Source organism: Anastrepha ludens, chromosome 4 (genome assembly GCF_028408465.1).
Source record: "Anastrepha ludens isolate Willacy chromosome 4, idAnaLude1.1, whole genome shotgun sequence".
Lineage (NCBI taxonomy): Eukaryota > Metazoa > Arthropoda > Insecta > Diptera > Tephritidae > Anastrepha > Anastrepha ludens.
The window spans coordinates 31,744,244-31,770,856 of NC_071500.1; the positions used below are offsets into that span (position 1 = coordinate 31,744,244).

A 26,613-nucleotide genomic window follows, 5' to 3' on the forward strand; every position below is an offset into this window, starting at 1 on the left:
AATTTAGTCACTGGGGCCTAGTAGTTCAGTTAACATAGTTACATACTAAAGTATTGCTTTCAAGATTACAAGATAATCTTTCCAACTCTTTCCAGTTCATATGAAAACTGGTGGTAGAATGCCTTGATCAGCTAAATATCTTAGGTCCAAACAACCGGGACTGTATCCTATGTATTCTAGTGTAGCTAGAAATTACTTGGAACGAAATGAAAGATAAATTATCCAGGAAAGGGGCGGCCACTTCATTTATAGGCGCAGAGCCATTTTGGATAACTTCTCTTCTCTTATTCAGCAAGTAGAAGAAGATCATAATGGGACCATCTTCCGGGTTTATCGCGATCAAAACTAGTTTAAAGATTGTATCGAATTATTGTGACTTTGGTGCCAGCCTTGTCTTTGAAGATTCTTCCCGCCCATAGGGCGCAACAAACAGTTGTTTTCAATGGATATAATGGCTGTTCTTGAATGGCTTCGAGTTGCTCTTTAGCTCAAATACTGCAATTTTGCTTATTGACTTAGCCATTAAGCTATAAATGGGAACAATTATACGATTTGTAAACGTTGTTGAGGCGTAAGTCTTTCCATGCTGAAATGTCAATGAATACTGAAAAATTATGTATTTAGTTTGACAGTAGTCACTCGTGATCTATCAAAAAGACTCTATTGGGAAAAGTACTTGCAATCTGACCACCCTTCACAATGGATTTTGCATCGAGGGAGGAAAATGAAACGCCCAAACTTGTGCTGACATCGTGCCTAGTACCTACTGGTGCATAAGTGTCACAAACACATGGGTAAATATATTTTACCAAAGGAGGAAATAAAACTCAATAAAATAGGACACACTCCAAAATTTATTGAGGAAGTTTGGCTCAGAGAAATACTTTGACTCCACTAACTGGGTACAATGGATCATTCAGGTCGCAGTGCTAAATTTCCTCATAATAATAATGAGTAACTGGCACAACTTCACAGCAAGGGGAGAGAAACAATAAGCGGTCGTTTCTGGTTTGTGGCACAAAATCAACGTACGATTGCAGAGTCGAATAAGAAATAGTGAATCGTAGTACTAAACAGTTAGAAAATTATGCATTTTTTTATTTAATTTTCATCAAAACCGAATTATATTGAATTAAATTCTAAAAAATATTTTTTCATATGTAAAATATTTTACTGTAAAAAAATTGCGAAAGAAGTTAAATGATAAGCCAAATTTTCTTAATGAATCGAGTATAACTCCAGAAGACTTAAAACATGAAATTTACGTTTCTAAGTAGTTTTTTGTTGAGTGCATGCGGACAAAAAAACTTTATTATTGAACACTGCAAACTACAAATTCTGCCATTCAATTCTGAAAGGCGCATGTGCTTGTACGGCTGTGCATATACGGTGAGATATAGAATTAGAATAAAAAGTCAGTGAGACCGAAAGAGAACTGCCATGATATGCCTCATTTTTATTTCACTTATTTTTCACCTATTTTTCACCTTTTCAATGTTATCGCTCAAAAGTTCTACAGTTGGCTGGGCCTGCAATTTTTTCATACTGCCGTTTCTTTCGAATTTCACTTAGGGCCATTTCAACTTGAACGACAGGATCAGCAATCAGTTATTAAAATTATAGGGAATTTTTTTATTTCACTTTGCACACACATACACTCGTATTAGTTAACAATAAGATCCAGTGCATGTACGTGCACATGTATGTATACTCGTAGAGCATGAATGGTGGTGGTTCATTCTAAGTCAGGCACGCCATTCAGTCATAAGGAGTCAGCCGTTGGGCATTCGCTCGTACTAAAAGTGACTTGGTGTTGTCGGTTTTAGCGATGGCGGCTTTTGACTTTGTTCTTTCGAACTCAATTTAAATGCGGTTGGACAGTCAGTCAGACAGACAGGCAAACGGACAGGCAGCAGGCGGACACGTTGTCCCAGGTTGTGTTGCTGCCGCTGGTGAGTGTCTGCCTTAAATCTGAATAAGAAAGAGCTGTTTTTTGACAGTTTCGTGACACGTTAATTTTACGTTTTTTGCAGGTACGTACATATGTATTTGCTGTGCTGATATACGTACAAGCATATGCACACAGCTCTGCCAAGTATCTGTGGCATAGGGCAGTTCACGCTATGAATGATGACGGTCTCAAATGATTCTGCTTTGGGTGTGCTCCCTTTTTTTGTATACAATTTGTACGAGAATTGATTGTCAAGAACCTGAAGTGTTGTTTGTGGAAAAAAGTAGTGTTAGCAGCGCAGCTGTTTAGCTTTCTAGGAAAAAGCTGACTGGCTGACCTGCATCCGCCATCCACTTGGCCAGTGAAACTGTGCCAGTGTGGCAGGCAAGCGGTCGCATAAATTTCTAAGCTGTTGCTGATGTTGCCGTAGCTGACACGGACGCTTCATGTGTGTCCTGGGGGGTAGTTCTACATTTTCGAGATTTTCTCACGACAAATTGAATTTTTACTACCCAGAAGGTTTTTATTTCTGAATTTTTAATTTCTTTCTTAATTTTTTGTTTGTTGGTGATTTATTAGTTGCGGCTTGTGAGGGTCAACGAAAAATTACTTTGTTTGAATTTATTTAACGATTTCTAAGAATGCTCGATTACAATATTGTTGCTGTGTGGATTTCTAATGTGCGACATCGAGGCCAGTTGCAATTAGTTAGTCACACTTGAGTATGGTTTTATTTGCCTTGGTACCCCTACAGTGGACTCCACTTAATCTTCACTATTTGCCAACAAACAGTAGTGTCGTGTCTATTGGCTTCTGCTACATTGCAAGCACATGCAAATAACAATTGGCAACTCCTTGTCAACACTTGAAAATTGAAGTGACATCCACATATGTGTGCGTGTGTATGTGTTTGCGGGCGTAGTAGGAGGTTGGAAAATGGCACACATGCGTAGTGAGTTTGTGGCACAGTGGGGCTATAGTATTAACGGTAAAATTTTACTAGAAATAGTTTAGCTCATGCAGAACTTTGGGGCTGTAGGCCGCGTTTCTAAAATATCTTACTTTGCTGCTAAGGGGTTGACCAACAGATTTATATTACATTTGAATGAGCGAGCTGAATGTTTTTATGAAAGGCAGAACTACTTTTACGCTATTTCCATCGCTGCTGAAAGCAATCAGGTTGAAGGAGGTAGGGCTCTGGAGGCAATCTCTCAAGGGACATAGTAGCATTTTTGGTCAGTTAACACCGTATTTCCCTGAACTTCGTACAGATTTCTCTATCCGCAAACTGGAGTTTGAGGGTCGTGCCAGAGCAATCTCTCCAAGTAGGCGGAATTGAAATGAGGGGCAGATAAGTACCTCTGCCTTCACTGACGGCTCCAAGATGAAATCGGGAGCCGGATCAGTGGTTTTCTCTAAATCAGCCAAGCTATTTAATTCCTTAAAACTGCCGAAAAATGCTGAAGTCTTTACGATCCTACAGGCACACAGAATGCTTAGAGAACGCGGGAGCGATGTAGATATTCAATTTTTTTCTAATAGTCAAGTCGCAATCAAGGCTCTGACGACGCCATAGTGCAGATCAAACTGGTCAACTTCTGTGAGGATCTCTCGGATCGGAGTTCCACGATATAGGAACATAGAGGGAAATAAAATTTCTGATAAGCTTGCCAAGAACGGGTCGACTGAATTGATCTCGGAAGTCCCCTAACCAAACATTAGCATCTCTTTAACTGTTGTTAAACGTGAATTGCCCTTCATATGTCTCAGGAAAATGCAGAAAAGATGGAGCTCCGCTTCTTCATGTGCTACCTCAAAAATCCTTTGGCCCCACTACAATAGACGGGCGGCTCAGAACGTTCTGAGGACTCCCCGCTATTGAATTTTCACACTAGGAACTATGTTTACCGTCTTGTTTCTTTCATGTTTTAAGATATCGCCAAATAATGGTTTTGATTTACAGAAAGGTCAAGGAAAAAGATCATACAAAATTCTAATGCTATTAAAGGTTTGACTTATACTTCACTTTCTAATAAAATCAAACAGTGTGAAGATCTTTACCAAGGTGAATTCATCGACTTCTAAATTCGCTGAAAACTATCGAGGGTATTTCTACCATGGAAAAGCTCCTCATAAAAAATATCTGTCGGTCGGAGTCGGTTTAAAACTGTAGGCCCCTCCATTAGTGGAACAACATCAAAACGCACGCCACAAATAGGAGGAGGAGAAGCTCGGCCAAACACCCAAAAAGGGCGTCAGGGTCAATTATATATAACAGGTGGCGCTAAAGTAATCCTCCTATCAGAAAATGCTATACATTTGGTATGTTGAAACACTGCGACGTTTAGCCGCTCGCCTCGAAGAGAGTGGCACAACACGAGATGCTGCCAGGCGTGGCAGACCCCGGAGTAGCCGTCCTGCTGAGAATATTGCCACGCAAATGGGTATCAGTCGACGGTCTTTACAGCGAATTTTGGTACAAGATTTGAAGATGTTTCCGTACAAAGTCCAGACGGTGCATCAGCTGTTAGCTGCTGACCGCCAATCGCGTCTAACATATGCTCAAGCCATCCTTAATCACCATCAAGAGGAAGATGATTTTTCATCAAAGATAATCATGAGTGATGAGGCCCATTTCCATCTTAGCGGGTACGTAAATAAGTAAAATTTACGCTTCTAGGGCACTGAAAATCCGCGTGTAACCCCACGAAGAGCCATTACACCCGCTCAAAGTCACTGTATGGTGTGCTGTTTTCGCTGGAGGAGTCATCGGACCTTTTTTCTTCGAAGACGTCGCGGGCCAAACGGTTACTGTGAATGGTGAGCGCTACAGAGCAATGATCAACGAGTTCTTTTTGCCGCAACTTGATGAATTGGGATTGGAAAACATGTGGTTCCAACAGGACGGTGCAACGGCACACACTGCACGTGCCACAACCGATATGCTGAAGGATGCATTTCCCGGGCGCCTAATCTCCCGTTTTGGCGATTTGCACTGGCCAGCAAGATCGCCTGATTTGACCGCTGCAGACTTCTTTTTGTGGGGCTTTTTGAAGTCGCGGGTTTATGTCAACAAGCCTCAGACTCTTGCAGCTCTTAAAGACAATATCCGTCAAGAATGTGAGGACCTATCGCCGGAAGTGATGGAAAATGCCATAAAAAGGGCTCAAATGGCAATCAACTGTGGCGGCGGCCATTTACATGTGATCATATTCTCGACTTGATGTAAAAAAAATTAAAAGGCCAAATAAAAATAATCCACAAGAAGAATCAAAGTTTTTCATTTTTTTTTTAATTACAGCCAAAAAATATCGCAAGGTTACTTTTGCGCCACCTTGTATATATATATATATTTAAGCGCCGTCGTAAGCGATTGATTTGGTGCTTGACTACCATTTCGGGTTCGAATTTCTAGTCCGAACGATAGAAACAGTTTTTTCTTTCATTTCACTGCTGTCATCAAAAATCTTCTGACCAAAAACCATTTGCCTTTCGGAGGCAATCTGACATTTCTGAATTTTCGAATTTTCTTTGCTGCTTTGAGTTCGAAAACACTGTATACGATTGTACGTATACGGTGTATACGATTCGAATGGGTGTGCCATGCGTTTCATAGTATGCGGCCTCGGGCGGACAGTAGCACTGAGCAAATAAACGCATGTCAGTAAGTTGGCTAAAGTTCCAGCACCTACGGTTCTAACCGTAGACTTAACTGCACGTCCTCCTCCTCCTCCAACTACCTACAACCACGTTCATACCTAGGCACCTACCAAAATGTTTTTGCAAAGAGCTACATAAGTACAGTTATGCAAATAACTAAATGAGATTCGTATTTGCGCAAACGCATGCGCGTCAATATTTAAACAGTCGCCAATGGTGCGTCGCTTTGTTGAAGCGTGTGACCGTCATCAGTGCCATAGCGATCGTTGTCAATAACACGACGTTGTTGACGTCAAAAAATGCAGTCATAAAATTAACTTTGCCACACACATTAAGTAAACAACACACAAACTAGCCTACATCGTGGCAGTACTGAGTTGCAAGCGCACAACAAACAAACTAAGCAATCGCATTGTAAATTTCACTGCAACACTAAATACGCAGACTCGAGTGTGAAATTACAAACAGTCCAACCGCACAAACCGATCGAATTGTCGAATGCTGGGCCCGGCCGCGTGAGTGTGGCTGGGCGAAAATTCGAATGCGAATGCGAACGGTAACGCAAAGCCGATGTGGCACTGCTGATAAGCGGAAAGAAAGCTATTGTACATCAAACTATGCCACGTTGTAATTGCGCAGCACTACTTTGAGGCATTAATGCTAGGTATGTTGGGATATTTTGGTGTGTACAGATGCAGTACGAGTACTTGTATTAGTACCTACTTTGTGACGGCAGCAGCGTGCAATGTGGCGTGCGTATCCAATCAGCGATCTGCGCTTGAAAGCGAGTTGATTTCATTTGATTTGAATTTTTCCCAAAGGCGCACAAATTTTCGCAGCAAGCGGCCATTTGAGTTGTACTTGAACACTCACACACACAGCCACATACATATAAAAAAACAAGCCAAAGAACCACTGCTAGTGGCATGCAACACTGATTTGCAGTTAGTTAAATGCGTTTCTTTGACTTCCTTGTCGCGCATTTCGTCGAAATCGTAATTGCTAACTGCGGTAGCAAATAATTTTGCACTTTATGTAGTGCTAAGAGTTTCTTTCCTCAAATTGCTGCTTTTGATTCGATTCGTATTTTCGTTTTTGTTTTTTGTTAAAGCTCGACAATCAACAAAATTATTGGCGCCAGTCAGTTGTGAACATGAATTTTGCGTGCGCATGCGCAGTTTTTGGCAGGCAACATATCACCTCACCTTACTTAAGCATTGCTACGCCTTTGCTCACTTTGTTGTGCATTTAATTTTTTTTTTTTTGTTTTTTGGTTTTTTTTTTATGATTCGCTGCACATTGTAATGCCCACGGAATTGCGAAAAATTTACTTCCCATTTAATGGGAATTTTATTTCAAGTTAATTGCAATCGATTTTCTTGCCATCAATTTTCCTACAACTTTGAGTTGACATTTTTTTGCAGCGCACCCGGGTGAGTACTCGTATGTAGCAGCGCCCTTTGCAAGTGTGTTAGTTAATAGCGAAAAATTATTTCGACACAATATAATGTTACAAAAAATATGGGTGTGGGTGTAGGCATTTAGTTTAGTACTCACCCTTCAGGTATCGTGCTGTAGTAGAGCAGCACCGTTGCAATTTCGTAACAATTCAGGCCGGCTGCAAGCACACATTCCGCATCGACAGTGACAATCGGTTGGCCTTTAAGATCACTGGTACCTAAAATAGAAAACCAAAATTAATAAAATAAAAAAATTATAGACATTTATTTTTCGCTTTTTACACAAAATACAAAGCGTTTAATTGGGTAACAGAGGTCGTGGGAAATATAGATTTCAATTAAAAAAAATAAAACCCAAAATCCTAATGCAGGAAAAGCGATAATACAAATAAAAATTAATCAAAATGAATCATCCTATCGGCAGATGTTATAATTTTTGTAAGTGTCCGTCAATTATAATATATAAAGGGTGGTTAAATTTCAAGGGCCGATATTGAATATAAATCACACCTAAGCGTCAAGTTTTTTCTGCATTTCATTTGACATTTTTCAATTTCAGACTAATTCAATTTCATCCATGGAAAGATACCCAATCGGGCATAGTGGCAGGAAATGGCAATGGCAAATTTTCGAAGAAAATCATCTTCAGTGATGAGGCACATTTTCACCTCAGTGGATTCGTCAATAAGCAGAATTGCCGCATTTGGGCGAATGATAATCCAAGAGTGATTGCCGAAAAACCAATGCACCCACAAAGAGTGACTGTTTGGTACGGTTTATAGGCCGGCGGCATCATTGGGCCGTATTTTTTCCAAAATGAGGCCGGTCAGGCAGTTACTGTGAATAGTGTTCGCTATCGTGAGATGATAACGAACTTTTTATGGCCCTAATTGGAAGATATGGGTGTGGGCGATATGTGGTTTCAACAGGACGGTGCCACTTGTCACAGAGCTAACGAAACAATGGCTCTTTTGCGCGAAAAATTTGATGGCCGAATAATCTCACGTCGCGGCGATGTCAATTGGCCGCCAAGATCATGTGATTTGACACCGTTGGACTTCTTTCTTTGGAGTTATTTGAAAGAAAATATGTACGTCGATAAGCCATCAACAATTGAAGAGCTAAAGGATGAGATAATTCGACACATTAACGGCATAGAACCTCAACTATGCCTCAGCGTCATCGAAAATGTGGACCATCGGATGGAGGTGCGCCGCCGAGGCCGCAGCCGCTATTTTGCCAATATTTTCTTCTATACGTAATTGAGCCATACCAATATTATCATAATAAAGAGAAATGACAATAATTTTCTAAAAAATTGTATTTTATTCAAAAGCAACATCGGCCCTTGAAACTTAACCACCCTTTATAAATAATTGGCGCGTACACCCATTCTGGGTGTTTGGCCGAGCTCCTTCTCCATTTGTGGTGTGCGCCTTGATGTTGTTCCACAAATGGGGGCACCTACAGTTTTTATTTGTGCTTAAAATCTTTACATAAATAGTTTGAAACTGTTTTATGGTCGATCCTTAGCTCCTGGGCTAAGCTGCGACTACTAATATGGCGGTCAACTTCGCTTATTTCTGTGATTTTATCGACATTTCCGACATTATCAACATTTCCTTTCACATTAAAAGGGCCTGAACGGAATCTCCGAAACCAAAATTGCAGGCATTTGACCAAATAGCCAATGCCCAGTTATACAAGCCACGACCTTGGAGATATCCTTCTTTGAAAAGCTAAGCAGTTCCTTTGACTCTGTTTTTACCATACTTATTTGAGACTATAGTAACCAAGCTGTTACGCATGTGTCCATAGCTTTCATCTCTCCGTGTCCTATTGGTCTCTTGATTATGGATAAAGATAAAGGATAATGTTATTCTTAATTAGTAATTTTCTCGTGGCCATAGGTATCCCAATAGTACTTTTATCATCTTCACTAGTATCTTTCCTGGCTAGCTCATCGGCTTTACAATTTCCCTCAATATCTCTCTGTGCCCCGGGTCCCAAATAGGGCTGATCTTGAATACGGCACTAATATCATTAAGGGCTGCCCGACATTCCTGTGCAACCTTTGATCTTAGTATTGCCACATTCATTGATTTAATAGCCGCCTGGCTTTCGAAGAATAAATTTGCAGTAATTTTTGCTACGCCATGCGTATTTAGATATGTAGCCACTTCTTTTACAGCTAGAACTTCTGCTCGATAAAAGCCTCAGTAGTCAGGTAATCGAACGGATATTTTCAGTCCTAATTTCTTCGAAAACACGAAGCTTGGAGTCATCTGTATAGAAATTTAGTTTCCGTTCTCTGTGGTCTTGGGGCCTGTCCCTCTCGTCTTGACGGTATGCTCGTCTTGAAGAGTCTGTTGAAGGTTAGTATAGGAATAGAATAGTTTATTTCTTGTTTGTGGCTATTCTATTGCGCCATACTTTTAAGTATAAGCGCCGAGGCGGCGGCCACGTGTTTCCCTGCAAGATTTAGTGCAGGCAAGTTGATTAGCATTTCCAGTACTTTGCTTGGGGTAGACCTCAAAGCACCAAAGATGCAGAAGCAAAAAGCTGTTATTTGTACTTCACTAATGATTTTAGCGTAACTCGTCTTTAGAGCAGATGGCTACCAGGTACGAGGTATTAGTCCTCATTTAATACCATACCACATATCCAGATTCCAGTAATCTACTTCAACTTCTTCTTGGGACGCAAGTTGTTGTGCCCACACTTCTTCTTGCGGCAATTGGTCGCACGTGGAGGCAGACGAGCGTAGCACTTGCGGCAGATCATCTTATCGGAATTGTATTTTTGCGCCAAGATACGCAATGAAGGTTCAATGATACCACCACGTAGACGCAACACCAATTGAAGGGTTGACTTCTTCTGGATGTTGTAGTCGGACAAAATGTGACCATCCTCCAATTGCTTGCCAGCGAAGATCAAATGTTGTTGATCTGGTGGGATACCCTCTTTATCTTGGATCTTAGCCTTAACATTTTCGATGATGTCAGAGAGTTCGACCTCCAAAGTAATGGTCTTACCAGTGAGTGTTTTGACAAAAATCTGCATTTTGTCGCCTTCCTCTATTAACGTGCAGAGAAATTTTAGAAAAAGCGCTTTTATGCAAGTATATAATGCAATATTGGCCTTCTATACTTTACTCCACTTGAGTTTCCTATCTAACATGAGTCCTACGGAGACTGTTGAGCACTTTCTCTGTAAATGTCCGGGTTTCGCAGCTAGACCATTAAGACACTGGGTGATCCTTTCTTCGTCTGGGGCAGTGTGCTCTCGCTGGCTGTAGATATGTTGAAGGTCTCATATATATATAATTGGCGCATACACCCTTTATGGCCGAGCTCCTCCTCTTATTTGTGGTGTGCGTCTTGATGTTGTTCCACAAATGGAGGAACCTACATTTTCAAGCCGACTCCGAACGGCAGATATTTTTTATGAGGAGCAGAGATACTCTCGAAGGTTTGCCATTGCCTGCCGAGGGGCGATCGCTATTAGAAAAATGTTTCTCTTAATTTTGGTATTTTCACCGAGATTCGAACCAACGTTCTCTCTGTGAATTCCGAATGGAAATCACGCACCAACCCATTCGGCTACGGCGGTCTCATAATGGTATCAAAACGGCGCTCTAGTTCCTCTTGGGGAGTCCTAGACCGGCACTTCAACCATTTCACCAACCTATCTATGAGTCCTAAGTATTCGACATTCTCCCTCAAAGGAATCTCCACACCCTAAAAAGCTAGCGGGGAGATTTTAGGAAATCTATGCTTCTTTGTAAAGTGATAGATCTACCATACATCATCACTCAACTCGTGGGCTACTTGTGCCACCTAAGCGCGGATGCATTTACTACATCAAGAATTCTATATCAACTACAAATTAAGATTCCCCGAAGCTCGTAGTGAGCATGGAATGGAAAGTTGTGTTACTTTATTAAATCTTTTGTTCTTATAGCTAATCAGCAAACAATACCTGGCGTTATCACTGTTTTCGTAAGCCTAGAAAATCTAGCCCGAATCTATGTTTTAAGAGTTTTCATTTTAAAACACTTTTGTATCCAGAAACCTATAGTACTTATGTAGAGCAAGTTGAATCAACATGGGTGAGCAGTGGCTTGTAATGCCAAACTAGTTACGAAGAAGTTAGAGGGTTGTCCAACGAAATGAGGGCAAGTTGCATGCCACTGTCTAGTATATGTAGATAAGAATACAGCTGTGCCCTAGCTCTTTCCCACAATTTGGTCACTGACTATCTTTTTCGGGCCTAGGAATGTTTTTATGCCCACTTAACACCACTTAACACCCAAGCATTGTATTGACAAGGCAAAGTACAGTTCTTTATTAAACCAATTCTTTATTAAACCAATTATTTGATTACTTTCTTGTGTAATTTTTTATGTACGTCTTTAGAGATTACGGTTTTCAGCGTCTGATCTATGATATTATTTTTGCACACACATGAGTATGCATGTCTTTTGATCCAACTGAATGCGCCATTTCTTCCTTAAGTTGGAGTGCAAACGTATCTTTGTTGCACCTGAGATATGGAACTTCAGTTTTTGTGCTCAGCTGGTTTGGATGATGAGTTTTTATTTCTAATATATATCGATAATTTCGCCATCCGATTTTTTATTATACGTATTAATTTTTACTTTCAAATTTGTTATATTTGTAATACACAGTCAATCAAAGTTTTAGAGTTGGCGGATGTTCTCGAATAATCGATACTATTTGGCTTAGGCCATTATCATTTAAAATATTTTTTGAACATTTAATATAGCTTATATACACCGCGTTTCTTCTAATATACATTAAAATCCTGTGCGACTACGATATCAGTAGCTGTATACAATAGTATTTTAATATTATCTTGGAAGAAACCACAAAATTCACTCTTAGAACTGCTTGAGGATCTATATTTTGCCACCAGCAGCACATTTACTTCTTCATATTTACTGTCCGTGTCAGAAAAAAAAGGAACTGCGATTATTAATGAAGTATAAAAGATATATATTTAATTTTTTTTTTTACATAAAAGGATGTACAAAATTACTAGTCGTATTTACTCAATAAGCCGTTTAGTCTTCATCGTTGTCGAGTATAGCCTGGCATCTTCTTTAGGCTTTGAACTAGCTTTTCTGCGAAGCTCGTCGACAAACCGGACTAGATTTTGCGAACTTGATGCACATTTTCAATGCGGTTGCCGTCTGGGGACTGGGAAGGTCAGTCCAATACTGTGACGCCATTCTCTTGTTTCCCAATGTGGTTTGCTGAGAGCAGTGGTTTTGATGATGTGGGACGGTAGGATATGCTCGCCTCCTTCAGTCGTCGTTCGATGAAGTTGCTACTCACATCTATTCCCTTTTTAGCAAGAACTGAGAACGAGAAACTGGTTGGCGTAGTCACAAAGAATACCTTATACCGCTGATTCCACTTTTGCACCACGGCGTAAGATAATTTTGGCCCTTTCGAATGGGTGCATAAAAACACCGCCTCAAAAGGCTTCGCGTATTTCTCACTCATTTTTGTTTGGTTGCGTTTACGGGAAAGTTTCGAACGACACTAACCTGAGTTAGCACTGGCGTCGTAGACCTTGAGTAGGACTATTATGCAGCAAAAGGCAAAACGAAATATATCTTGAAGTTACATGAAAAAACCGGTTCTTTTCTTCTAACACACTGTAAGATTGTTGATGTGTGCGGGGAACTTTTGATGAAGTACATATAAAATAATTCTCCTCCAGATCTAGCTTTAGTTTTATATTTGCTCTGGCATAATTTATACACTTTTTTTAGCACTTTTTGACATTGGCTTGTTCTAAGATTTTCCAGACACTTAGCGCAAATTTCTTTGTTTTTACAATCAGAGGCCTTATGATTGAAATCCTTGTATTCAAAACAACATAAAATGTATGTACAGGGTTGCCCATATTCGACGGACCCATCTGGCAACCCTGTATCTTAACATACCGCGTTGGAAGCGTCAGTCCAAGCAGATTTTTACCATGGAACAGTGCACGCCACGCCCCCAAATTGTTGAAATTTACATTCAACAAAAGAAGTCAATTGTGAAAACTCAACGTGCGTATTAAAAATTAAATAATGTGAAAAGTGTGCCTTCTAAGTACACCGTTAAACGTTTGTACGAAAGATTTTCGACTGGTTGTGCTCTTTCTAATCCAAAGAGGCCAAATCAAAACCGACCAAGGCGTTTGTACGGGCCAGTGTTGAGACGTCACCAAGGACATCCCAAAATCGCCGTTTTCAGCAGTTGGGCATTGCTCGGACCACTTTACAACGAATTATCCGCATTGATTTGCATTTATTCCCCTATAAGATTCAATTGACGCAAAGATTGTTGGCTGCGGACAAGCCTCGTTGATTGGAATGGGCTCAAAGAGTCATCGAAATGGCTAAAGATGACTAGCAATTTTGGAACAAAATCATCATGTCCGATGAGGCTCATGTCTTATTGAATGGGACGGTAAACAAGGAAAATTGCCGTATTACGCCACTGAAAATCCTCACGAAATTCAAGAGGTACCTCTTTACGACGAAAAAGTCACTGTTTGGTGCGGCGTTAGTGCGAAAACGATTATTGGGCCGTTTTCTTCGAAAATGAAGATGGTCAAGCTGTTACCGTCAATCAGGAGCGTTATCGGGATATAACAACCGCTTTTGTGATGCCAATTATTCGACGAAAGCGTATGAGGCAGTTCTGGTTTCAACAAGACGGCGCTCAATCACACACAGCTCGCACCACAATCGAGTTTTTGAAAAAATTGTTTCCTCGTCGCTTGATGTCGAAAAATGGCGATTTTGACTGGCCACCGCGTTCGCCCGATTTAACGCCACCTGACTTCATCTTGTGGGGATATTTAAAATCAAAGGTTTATATTAATAAGCCAAAGACCATAGAAGAGCTCAAGAACAACATCCGTGAGGAAATAGCCGATATTCCAGCAGAAATGTTAGCTAAAACTATGGAAAATGCTGCAAAACGGGAACAATACACCGTACAGGCTCACGGTGGCCATTTGAGAGATATCATATTCAAAAAGTGATGTCAACAAATCTACTTGAATCAAATAAAATGATTATTATCATCAACATCAAAAAAATTGTGTTTTTCTTTGATTTAAAAAAAACTCATGGGTCCGTCGAATATGGTCAACCCCGTACTATCAAATACTTGACATTGCTCCCTTTCAGATGTGCAGTGTCTTCTTAGTGAAGTTGGGAATTATTTTCTTATCAGCGGTACTCTTTGTGACTCAAGCGCATCCTTTTGGTGATAACGTGAATGAGTTTAAATGAGCGTAAACGCGAGGCATGTCTTAAGTATTCTTTGACATTATATATTATATATACAATAGCCTTAACGCTGTGATGCCTGTTTATTCTTTTCAAGAGTGACCCAAAGACCTGCTTTCCTACGCTTTAATTACATTTTCATGCCGTTTAAATCTGCCACTTTTCATAACGTCTGAGCATTATTGATTAAAAGTGAAAAGTTTTAATACCTGTAGCTAAAACTTGCATCGCCGAACTAATTTGCATGTCAATTAAATTTATTTCATTCATACCGCAAATGAACTTGACACAATTGCCGTAGCCAGACGGCACGATATCACAGCATTCACCCAGTCGCCCAGCATTCACCTAACTGCCTAGCCACATAACCACAACTAGACGGGCAATCAACCAATAACAAATACACATACACATGCAGTTACACTAACACAGATCACTAAGATCACATGCCACATGCGGCATGCTACGTACATACGACACACCTGTGTGCATTCTACATACATCCAATTTCTTACACGTTGGGTGGTCAATTAAATGTTAATGTGTTAAAATGTATATGAAACAACAGCGACTACTGTGAACCGATGGATGAGCACACACAGATGCAAACAGGCGCTGAAGAAAAGTTAAATTAAGCACAGTGAGGTCTTCAGCGGGAAACGTGTTGACGCGCATGGCGACTGAATTTTAAATTGATTTTATTAAGTGTTGCAAGTGTGCGAAATTGAACGACACTAATGAAAATGAAACGCCAGTCAATGTGACGGATACGCTGGTGGTATTCGTAGGCGCAAAGGCTGATATTTAAGAATTTCACTTCCACTTCACACAAACCGTCAAATTTATGATAAGGCCACATTGGATGCGTGGATATTTGGTGGAATGTAATGGGAAGTGATGGGAGCGCGTGATCATCACACGATCGCTATCAGCAACAGCATCAACTTCATCAACTGCTGGGCCGGTAAAAACACATACACATCAACATTCGCGAACATGCGTGCTTATGATGGCTTGACGTGAAAGAAAATGAAATACAAATCAATTCGCGTCAGTGTTAGGAGCGTGCGAGCGAGCGCATGAATGAGCGAGCCAATTTCTAACAAATTTAGTTTAATAGTTTAGTGGAACAATTTAGATGCCAAATTTATAGCGAAAGTTCAATTCAGAATATTTAAAATGCCGTAAACAAATGTAAGACGCTAATGAGAAATATGCAAAATAAGTGAAGCAGGAAAGCTGTCGAGTCCAACTGATCGACGAAAAAACATATAAAGTAGTTTAATTTATTAGACCGGATGGTTTTGAAAATCAAACTTACCTGGCAGATAAATACCCGATGTGGTTAAAAGCTTCTCAGGGATTTCATTGATCGAAGCAGGTGGCACAATTTCGCACTCAAATTGATCTGTAATTTAGATAAGAAAATTTGATTGGTTGGTATTTTGCTTTGCCGTGAATGTATGTATGTGTGTGTGTATTTATGCATGTGTGTGTATATGCATGTATGTAAGTGGTACTTGTACTATGTGGTATTGATATTTTTATGCACTAACAGTTAAATAATTGAGAATATTTCGAAATGAATGGCAAGCTGAAAGGTACAAATTGTGCAGAATTATAGCTTTGCACATTAAGGTGCCGCAAACGCTATAGAAAAATGCAAAAAAGTTTAAAATTCACAATAAAGCAAGTAAGAAAAGGTTAAATTCGGTTCGGACGCCTATTAGTAAAATTTAATTTGGGCTCACTTGTAATTTTGGTATTCAAACAAACTCACAGGCAACGAGAGTTGTGGTCAGTAACATCAGATGGGGGCACGGAAATTTCGTCTCAACATATAAAAAGAGGAGGCGTGGTTTTTTTTGGCCCCAATAAGATTTATGGCGGTAGGAAAATGAGGTGGGACGATATACATGCGCTTGGAAATGAAATTGCCGAGGAATTGGCCAACTGTAGATAAGTGGTTACTCCACAGGGACCAGTCCCAATAATCGGAATCAGTTATACAGGAATCATGAATTGGATCAGCGATTATGTTTGCAATTTACATAAAGAGCGATCAGTCTAGAACTGCAAAGTGTTTTGTGACAAGCCCAAACAGAAAACTATCAAACTCTCCACTAAAACTTGGAAGGAAAGACGTTCGGTTGATGGTATGTATTATTACAGGACACAACCCGTGAGGTAAGCATAAGACCTCCATTGGAATCATTGAGGACTCGCTTAGAGGATAGAACTGAGCATTTTATCTATCAGTGGCCCGCCCTTCCTAGAGCAAGGCTACACATTTTGGATTCCGCTATCATGACAACGAGTACTATTCGTTCTCTTAAACTGGAGGATATTTTCAGCTTTACTAAAGAATCTGGAAAATTCTCACAGGACCTATCTCCGTCCCTGTGTCAATTCTATCCTATCTCTTTTTTCTATTACTTCTCTTCTTTACTTCTTGACTATCTACCCTTTTAATTTCCAGAGCTTTGAATACAATGGGCCTTTTCACCCGAGTGTTCACTCCTCTCGGAAGCCTAGGGCTTCGACAAGACTCAGTCTTGCGTTGGTTTCTTTAATATATTTTGATTTCTGACAGGGTAGGTGATTAGCCTGCCGCTACCAGTTCTAAATAGTGGGAATGCCCCCCTGTCGTTGCTTAGGAACAACATCTTCTGACTGCTTGGAGCGCCATCTGTGTTTCACATTTTTCTACCAGAAGGATCGCACAGATGGTTTAAGACTAAATTTCGTGTGTCTGCGCTATTATTGCGGTTGCCCGCTTCCTGGCGCCACTGATGCATTGTGTAACAGTGGGATTTTCTTTTTTTTTGCTTGTTTTAGCAGCCACAATGCAAATCGGGCTAGTCAAAAATGATTACAATTTTAACATATACAGTCGAACTTCCATATAGTGAATTCGCACGGGACCTGAAAATCACTTCACTATATAGAAACTTCATTATAAAGAAACATTGATTTTTTATGTAATTTTATTTAAAATAATCAGTGAGTTTGGTTTGAATTACAGTCTTCCATTTTTCATTTTCAATAAAAGCTTCCAAATCATGTAGAGAGTTGAAAACATTAATCGGCACGTCACTCCTCATTTCCACAAAGGTTCTAATTACGCTAAAGGATGAAGCAGCTTGTATCAACGTAGGTAATGCCTCCTCAGTTTCTGCCAATTCTTCAACGGTCAAATCGTGTTCATCGTTGTCTGAAATAATATTTACATATTAAATTTTTGTTTGACTATAAAAAGATAAATGCTTACCAGGTTCAGCTGGAACTCCGCGACTTTCAAAAATGCTGTTGAGAATATCTTCTTCGGATGGGTTGTCCCAAGTCTGCACACCATTATCAACATTTTCGTAGTCATCAAACGATGCTTCGATATTTGCTACTTTTTTAAATGAAGACTGTAAAGCAGCCAAATCTGATATTGAAAGAAGGTCCTCTTCATCCCAATGCTCAAATGGAATCTGCATAGCATCTTTTGAAAATCCAGCCTTTTTAAAACAGTTGGCAATTGTTTCTGGTTTAACATAGACATTCCATACATTGCTAAGATTTCGAACTGCTTGCAGCAAGTCTATGGCCACAACAGAATTTCCCTCATCCACTTAGTCACTATATTCGTTAAAATTCGTTTTCTGTAATGTTGTGAAGGCATGTTGGGAGGAAAATAAGCGAGATGAATGTTTCTCAACTTGTCTCTTACATCTTTAGGGTGGGCAGTGCAGTTATCAACAAAAAACAACACCTTTCTGTTTTGATCACAAAATTTTTTGTCGAGTTTTACAATCCATGCTTTTTTGTTAAACTCATAATCGACACCTAAAGATTTTATTCCCCTGAAGCACCTCGGATTTTTGGCCTTTCCGATTACCAGCAATTTTAGCTTTTCTGATCCAGTCATATTGCTTCCCACCAGGACAGTTATTCTCTCCTTGCTTTGCTTCCCACCAAAGCATTTTTCATTTTTGAATGCCAGTGTTTTAGTTGGCAAGCATTTGAAAAACAAAGCAGTCTCGTCGGCATTAAAATGTCGTTAATGTTGTAATTTTCAATTAATTTCGGTAAGACGTTCGTTACCCATTCATCATGGTTTTCTATGTTGGCGTCAGCACTTTCCCCACATAATGTCTTTTGAATAACGCCATGCCGACTTTTGAACTTGTCTAACCAACCTGTACTTGCCTCAAATTCGTGGTGTCCTAGTGCTTCCGCAAAATCTTTGGCCTTTTGCTTCAATAATGGTCCAGATAAAGGGAGATTCTTACCACGTGCAACGAGTAACCATTTCAGCATTGCTTCGTCAATATCCTCAAAATGACAAGGTCGAAGTCTTTTGCGTTTGGTATTTACTGCCAAATCCTCCGCATTTTTTAAAATCACTTCCTTATTTTTTAAAATATTTGATAAAGTGCTGGGAAGAACTCCGAATTCATTGGCAATATCTTTTTTTTTTTTTCTTTCCTTCATTAACTTTGTTAATCATTAATAACTTTTTTTCAAGCGAAATGCTGCTTCGATGCGTCATTTTAACTTCAATCACTGAATAAAACTGTAATAGCTCAGCTCTTTCTGTTTTAATTTTGGGATTCCCCTCATTACAGTTTGCCCACATCTAACTGTAATTTTTTGCAACAGAAAACTTTTGAAAAAATCCACTATATGGAGACAAAAACTTAGGACGCTTGAATTTCCAGCTGTAAAATTTGTTCATTATATAGAAAACTTCACTATATAGAAATTCATTATCAGGAGACAAAAATACACCGAAAGTAGAACGAAAAAGCAGTGTCTTCGAAACCAGTTCATTATAAGGAGAGCTTCATTATATGGAAGTTCACTGTAGAGAAGTTCGACTGTATTACCTTTAGCTCAATATGACCACCTATTGCCTTGACTATAGCCTTCAAACGGTCAAAAAATGAGTTGCATGCTGCACGAATAGATCTTGTGGTAGTTTGCCCCATTCTCGTATAATCGCTTTTTTCAGCGCATCCATACTGGCATATTTTTTAGTCCTCACCTTGCTCTCCAAAATGGGCCAGGTGGAATAGTCCATCGGATTTGCGTCACTGCGGCCCAAACCATTACTTGCGATGGGAAATTGCTTCGAGTGGCCACACGTAGGCTCAAATTCTAGTATGAGCGTTCGGTAAAGTAAACAGGATCGTTTCGAGCGTTTATGAACTGCTCAATTGGGAAATTTTTTTCATCAGAAAACTTAATGTTAGGAAATTCGCCACGTTCGTGCAAGCGCAACAACTCCTTTGCTCTTTCGCACCGAACTTGTTTTACTGCGGTGAATGATCGTGAGCTTTATGGAACTTGTAAGCCTTGATCTTGAGCTCATTTTGCAATATGCGCCGATATTTTCAGTTCTTTGGCCATTTTTCTTCCACTTCGACGTGGATTTCGTTCAAGTTGAGCCTTCACTTTCCAAACCATTTCTGGCGTTGTTGAGGTTTTTTTTTGGCCGACCTCCATAGCGTTTTGCAATGCTACCAGTATTATTGTAACGTTTTATAGTGCGATATACAAACATATTATTCACTTTGAGGTGACTGAGCTCACGAACAATGGCTGGTTGTGATTTTCCAGCCAAATATAACGCAATCACACTAGTAATACCTGTAGTTTGAGTTCCATCACAGAAAAAAAAAATTCAACAAAACTGAAACGCAAATGCTTTTGATGGCTTATAAACAATATATTGAACTGTCATTAGAACAATTTTGAAGTTAATGTCATAAGCTGCTTTACAGATACGAGCAGTGTAAAGTTGGTAACACTTAATATCGGTCACCCTGTATTATTGAGAGAGTCATAAAGCTTACAACATTTGACGATTCGGTTGAATAATAACCCTTTTTTGTAAGGTTGCACCTTAATGTAAAAAAGTACTACTGCAGTTATTTTTCTTAAGTCTACAAACTTGCATATGACAGCAGATTGAAGTTGAGCGAGTTAATGCAGGTATGAGCGAATGCATTTATACTCTTGTTAGCCGCGTTCTATTAAATTGCTGTTGCTCAGCCCACACATGCGCCGTTTTAAATTGCATGTTACTTATTTAGACTGGTGTTGTACTGATATAATAACATTTTTAATGCATAAATTGTGTAAACTTTTAGTTTGAAATGCTTTTTTACTAAAAACTTTTAGTTCAGCGATGGCAAAAAGAAACCTCAAAGTTACGCCGATACATACACATACATATTTACAGGCATATATATGTACGAGTACTTATATAGTATTCTATGTCTAACTGCAGTGCTTTTTTGCGACTCAAAAATGTCTCTTTGAGCAATACCAGCTGAAGTAGTGAGCAAACCCTTCCACGCACCCATAGCTGGTTGCTGGATAAACACCGCTTGGCTTGGGAGATTGGCTCATTCAAAACCTTCAAGTCTCCTCGTTCCGATGGCATTATTTCTGCTAAACTGCAGAAATCTTGTATTGCTATTTATGTGAGATAGGGGCTACACACCTAAATCTTGGAGGGATGTTAGGGTTGCCTTCATAACCAAGGCAGGTAAAAGCTCGCATGTATCTGTTTAGGATGTCAGGCCAATCAGTCTTTCATCGTTCTTGTTGAAGACCATCGACCGGCTTCTTGATCTGCATGTTAGGTGTTAAGGGAAGTTTTGTCAAACGAAAGGTTTTAGACACTCTGGTGGAATTGATGCAGGGCTAACTAAATGATGTTGTGAAATGAACCGCAGATTGCAGTCTTTCGGTAAATCCTCTGAAATAGAAAACACCTAGAGCTTAACTGCCATCGATAGTGGGTGTTCCGTTGGTGCTCTCCGGTAAAGTAAAGCCCCTGAGAGGACTAACGTGAAAGTCGAACGTTGAAGAGCCGAACGTTGTTGTATGAAGTCCTTGTCTGGTGCAGCTCGCTGGAAATGGGGACGTTGATTAAGAAGCTGGAGGGGGTCCAAAGGCTTGCTCCCATTGAAATTAGTGGGCATTTCGGACCGTTTCTGCACTAGTGGTTAACTCAATGCTGAATGTGGTGCCCATGGATATCGCAGGCAAAATCGCCGCCGCACGTACTGCAATCAGATTGAGATACTGGGTCCGAATGGTACTTTTCCATTCATATTCCCTCCAGGGAGGGGATTGGTTGCTTATATCTATAAGCGAGCTCATTTGCGATCCCGATCAAAGTGGTATAGCGGGAAACTTCTTCTTCTTAATTGGCGCGATAACCGCTTACGCGATTTTGGCCGAGTTTAACAAAGCGCGCCAGTCGTTTCTTTCTCGTGCTAACCGGCGCCAGTTGGACACACCAAGTGCAGCCAAGTCCTTCTCCACCTGATCTTTCCAACGCAGAGAAGGCCGCCCTCTTCCTCTACTACCACCAGCTGGTACCGCATCGAATACTTTCAAAGCCGGAGCGTTTGTATCCATTCGGACGACATGACCCAGCCAACGTAGCCGCTGGATCTTTATTCGCTGCGCTATGTCTATGTCGTCGTAAAGCTCATACAGCTCATCGTTCCATCGTCTGCGATATTCGCCATTGCCAACGTGCAAAGGTCCAAAAATCTTACGCAGAATCTTTCTCTCGAACACTCCAAGCGTCGCTTCATCGGATGTTGTCATCGTCCAAGCTTCTGCGCCATACGTTAGGACGGGCATGATGAGAGTCTTGTAGAGTGTTAGTTTTGTTCGTCGAGAGAGGACTTTACTGCTCAGTTGCCTACTTAGTCCAAAGTAGCACTTGTTGGCAAGAGAGATTCTACGTTGGATTTCAAGGCTGACATTGTTATCGGTGTTAATGCTGGTTCCTTAATAGACGAAGTCTTTTACAACCTCGAAATTATAACTGTCAACAGTGACGTGGGTGCCGATACGCGAGTGCGCCGACTGTTTGTTTGAAGACAGGAGGTACTTCGTTTTGTCCTCGTTCACCACCAGACCCATTCGCTTTGCCTCTTTATCCAGTTTGGAGAAGGCAGAACTAACAGCGCGGTTGTTAAGGCCGATGATGTCAATATCATCGGCATGCGCCAGCAATTGTACGCTCTTATAAAAAATTGTGCCTGAGCGATTAAGTTCTGCGGCTCGTACGATGCTCTCCAACATCAGGTTAAAGAAGTCACACGACAGCGACCTCGTTTGGTATCAAACGGCTCGGAGAGGTCCTTGCCAATTCAGACGGCGCTGCTGGTGTTGAGCAACGTCATCTTACATAGCCGTATTAGTTTTGCGGGGATACCAAATTCAGACATCGCGGCATACAGGTAACTCCTTTCCCTACTGTCGAATGCAGCTTTGAAGTCGACGAAAAGATGGTGTGTGTCGATTCTCCTTTCATGGGTCTTTTCCAAGATTTGGCGTATTGAGAATATTTGGTCGATGGTATACTTTCCAGGTCTGAAGCCACACTGATAAAGTCCAATCAGTTGGTTGACGGTGGGCTTCAGCCTTTCACACAATACGCTCGCTAGAACCTTATAGGCGATATTTAGAATACTAATCCCGCGGTAATTGGCACAAATTGCAGGATCGCCCTTCTTATGGATTGGGCAGAGCACACTAAAATTCCAATCGGCAGGCATACTTTCATCCGACCATATTTTGCATAGAAGCTGATGCATGCACCTTACCAGCTCCTCGCCGCCATGTTTGAATAGCTCACCCGGCAGTCCGTCGTGCCCGCGGCTTTGTTGCTCTTTAGCCGCGTTATCGTTATTCTCACCTCGTCATGATCGGGTAGCGGAACGACAATTCCGTCGTCAACGATTGGGGTATCGGGATCTTCACTTTCTCGGTGACATGCGCAGCTGTCACTGTTTAATAGGTTCGAGAAGTGTTCCCTCCATAATTTAAGATTGCTCTGTACGTCAGTCACCAGTTCGCCGTCTTTGTTCTTACAGGAAAACGCCCCGGTCTTAAAACCTTCTGTAAGCCGCCGAACTTTCTGGTAAAATTTTCGGGCGTTGTTCCTATTGGCCAGCATCTCAAGCTCCTCGCACTTACGTATTTCGGCCTCTCGTTTCTTCTGTCGGATAATCCGTCTCTCTTCCTTTTTCAGCTCTCTGTAGCGATCCCACATGGCTCGCGTTGCTCCCGATCGCAGCGTGGCTCTATAGGTGGCATCCTTTCTTTCTGCGGCAGCATGACATTCCTCGTCGTACCAATTGTTTTTTCGGGCTCGCCGGAGTCCGATTTCTTCTTCGGCGGCGGTACGTAGAGAACGAGAAATGTTGCTCCATTGTTCGTGGATGCCGGCAGTACTCTCTGAGAGCAGGAGTGAGAGTCGAGTGGCGAATCTTCTGGCTGTCTGTTGTGATTGCAGCTTTTCGATGTCGAACATTCTTTGCGTAGGTAGATGCACGTTTTTTGCTGCACAGAGGCGTGTGCGCAGTTTGGCTGCAACAAGGTAGTGATCCGAGTCGATGTTGGGTCCTCGGATCGTACGTACATCTAATACACTAGAAGCGTGTCTTCCATCTATCACAACATGATCGATCTGGTTTCGTGTTTTCGATCAGGAGACAGCCAGGTGGCTTGGTGAATCTTCTTATGCTGGAATCTGGTGCTGCAAACTACCATGTTTCGGGCCCGGGCGAAGTCCATCAGCCTCTGTCCGTTACCGGATGTTTCGTTGTGCAGGCTGAATTTTCCGACTGTGGGACCAAAAATTCCCTCCTTGCCCACCCTGGCTTTGAAGTCGCCAAGCACGATTTTTATGTCGTGGCGGGGGCAGCGCTCATAGGAGCGTTCCAGGCGCTCATAGAAAGAATCTTTGGTCGCATCGTCCTTCTCTTCCGTCGGGGCGTGGGCGCAAATTAGCGATATGTTAAAAAAACGGGCTTTGATGCGGATTGTTGCGAGACGCTCGTCCACCGGAGTGAACGACAGTACTTGGCGACGAAGTCTCTCTCCCACAACAAATCCGACACCGAATTTGCGCTCCTTTACATGGCAGCTGTAGTAGACGTCGAAAGGTCCTATGGTTTCCTTTCCTTGCCCTGTCCATCGCATCTCTTGGATGGCAGTGATGTCAGCCTTTACTCTCACGAGGACATCAACCAGCCGGGCAGAGGCACCTTCTCCATTAAGGGACCGGACATTCCAGGAGCATGCCCTCAAATCATAGTCCTTAGTTCGTTTGCAGGGGTCGTCATCAGTAAAGGGAGGTCTCATCCGAGGCTTTTTCAAACTTTTCATTGGGGGGATTTTTAAGTGGCGGGTCCCAAACCCAACGCACAACCAGCTATCCTGGTCGCCTTCTCAAGTTAGCTCACTGGGTGTTCGGCAGCTACCCAGAGGATACGTGGGCTAATCCCGGACGTTGTGAGCTGCTTGAACCATATGCAGAAGAATCGTCCTGGCCATTCCCAAGTGAATGGTGATCAGTAACTTTCCCCACTTGCGTGGACTTCCTCCATAGCGGGAAACTGCTGGGCCGATAATCTAGGTGGTCAGAGAACTCTCGAGATGATTTCCCCGTAAAATGAGTGAGGATTGAGGTACCCTCGAGAGCCTGCAGTCTAATCCTGGAAATATGAGCTTTGCAACAACTCAGCGAGCGCTGGTCTAGTGCAAAAACGTGCAAAGTCGCGAAAACCTTCTGGCCACGGAAAGATCGGGGTCTTTTTAGAAAATTTCTAAAGCTAACAAAGTCGCAGTTTTCAACTTTTGTAAGTAACCTTCCCGGATATTGTTTCTTAGGTACCCATGCGGAGAGACTTAGTATTGTTTCAAGTCCTCTCTGTAGCAGTTGCCTGGTCGAGCTAAGATTCAGATATCTTGGCTCTCATCTTTTTGCTACACCTGCGGATATGTATACCAGGTTCAAGTATCACACATTTGGTGAATTTTGTCAGTTGTTGTTGTTGTTGTAGCAGCTTACTAAATCCTGCCAGTGCGATATAGTTGTTGTTGCAGCTTACTAAACACCTGTAGCCTTCGTGTAACTTATCTAACGGTAGACCCAGAAAACTTTCTAACGAATTCTATCAGTAGGTTGAAGCGGTTAACGCAATTATAATGAGCCCCCGAGCCGACATTCAGCCTCCTCCTTCTTCCCCTTTGTTCTGATCTGCTGCCTCTGATTGTATTGCAAAGGACGATTTGGATTATTTGTCCAAGTAGGCTCTTACATGTCCAGCAATTTAGCCTAACCTAACCCAACCCAACACCAGCTATCGGATTCAGAGTTTACAATTTTATGTAACGAGTTATAGAACTCGTTAATACTTTAGTAAGAAATAATTTCTAATATTTTACAATATATTTATTAGTTATTTTCACTAAACTTCGTTTCCAATTCGTGGCGTGTGCTCTGTTGTTGCCGTATAAATGCTTTTATGGGAAGATTTTTTTTGTCATAAATGCACCATTGTCCGCTGAGAGGCAATCAATTTGAAAAAAAAAATATATATTTTTTTTTATAATTTGATGCCGTATGTCCACTTGGAAACCACCGAATAGTAGCCATGCACCTTATCCAGCAGCAGGCGGCAGGAGTTGCTGGTTTTTGCTGTTGTTTTCATTGATGCTAATATTGACATTATGTACGTGCATTATTGTTTTTGTTATCGGTAAGTCAGCCAATTTCGATAGATAAATGGTGGCAGTTTAATTGTATGATTTGCATAATAATTTCCGAATTACAAAATATTTTTTCATTTGAATAATTTTTGGTTTTTTCAACGTTCGCATATTTGCTTGTGGCATGTGTAGGTGTCAAGGTGCATTAATGAATTTAACACATCGAGGCACAAGTAGTACATTTTCACACATACCCACAAATATTTGCTGCTCCGTATACTGTGATACTCGTGTGTATGTGTGGGAAACTACTCTGTAGCACCACCTGCAACGACAATGTGGCGACACGGCGACATGCAACAAATGTGTGCTGCCACAAGGCAAGACAGTTAGTTGAAGTTGAGTGTTGCACGCCGCCGCGTTCCATGTGTGAATTTTCAAAGTTAATTTCAGTGGGCAGACTAAAAAATGTTGAACTGGTCGAACTTATTTTCAAACTATCTGAATTTTTTTTGTGTATTAATTTTTCGAGTATTGCGGGAGTTGCAAGCTGGTGCCTTTTGTGTGCAAATGTTTGCCTTTCTGGTATTTAGAGCAAATACCTATGGTATGCACCTATAAAAGTAATAAAAATGTGTACACATTAGGGTTGTGCGGTTATACGATTAATCGAGTAAGTTGAGTAATAGAGAGAGCCAGTT

The 26,613-nt window shown here is 41.1% G+C and overlaps 2 protein-coding genes across 2 annotated transcripts in view; both read right to left on the reverse strand.

Moving 5' to 3' along the window:
* LOC128861764 (uncharacterized) overlaps nt 1–26,613 on the reverse strand; it is a 192,088-nt gene that overhangs the window by 124,135 nt on the left and 41,340 nt on the right. Inside the window, exons 4-5 of the mRNA XM_054100147.1 lie at nt 15,714–15,800; nt 7,169–7,289 (exon numbers count right to left, since the gene is read on the reverse strand). Of these exons, the coding sequence (XP_053956122.1) occupies nt 7,169–7,289; nt 15,714–15,800 (208 nt within the window). The remainder of the gene's footprint in view (nt 1–7,168; nt 7,290–15,713; nt 15,801–26,613) is intronic.
* On the reverse strand, nt 9,751–10,172 carry LOC128861493 (ubiquitin-60S ribosomal protein L40-like). The gene has a single exon (XM_054099662.1). The coding sequence runs from the start codon at nt 10,132–10,134 to the stop codon at nt 9,751–9,753; it is 384 nt and encodes a 127-aa protein (XP_053955637.1). The 5' UTR covers nt 10,135–10,172.

What these genes read in the sequence shown, in the direction of transcription:
- LOC128861493 (XM_054099662.1), bottom strand. Translation starts at nt 10,134, where the DNA reads ATGCAGATTTTTGTCAAAACACTCACTGGTAAGACCATTACTTTGGAG.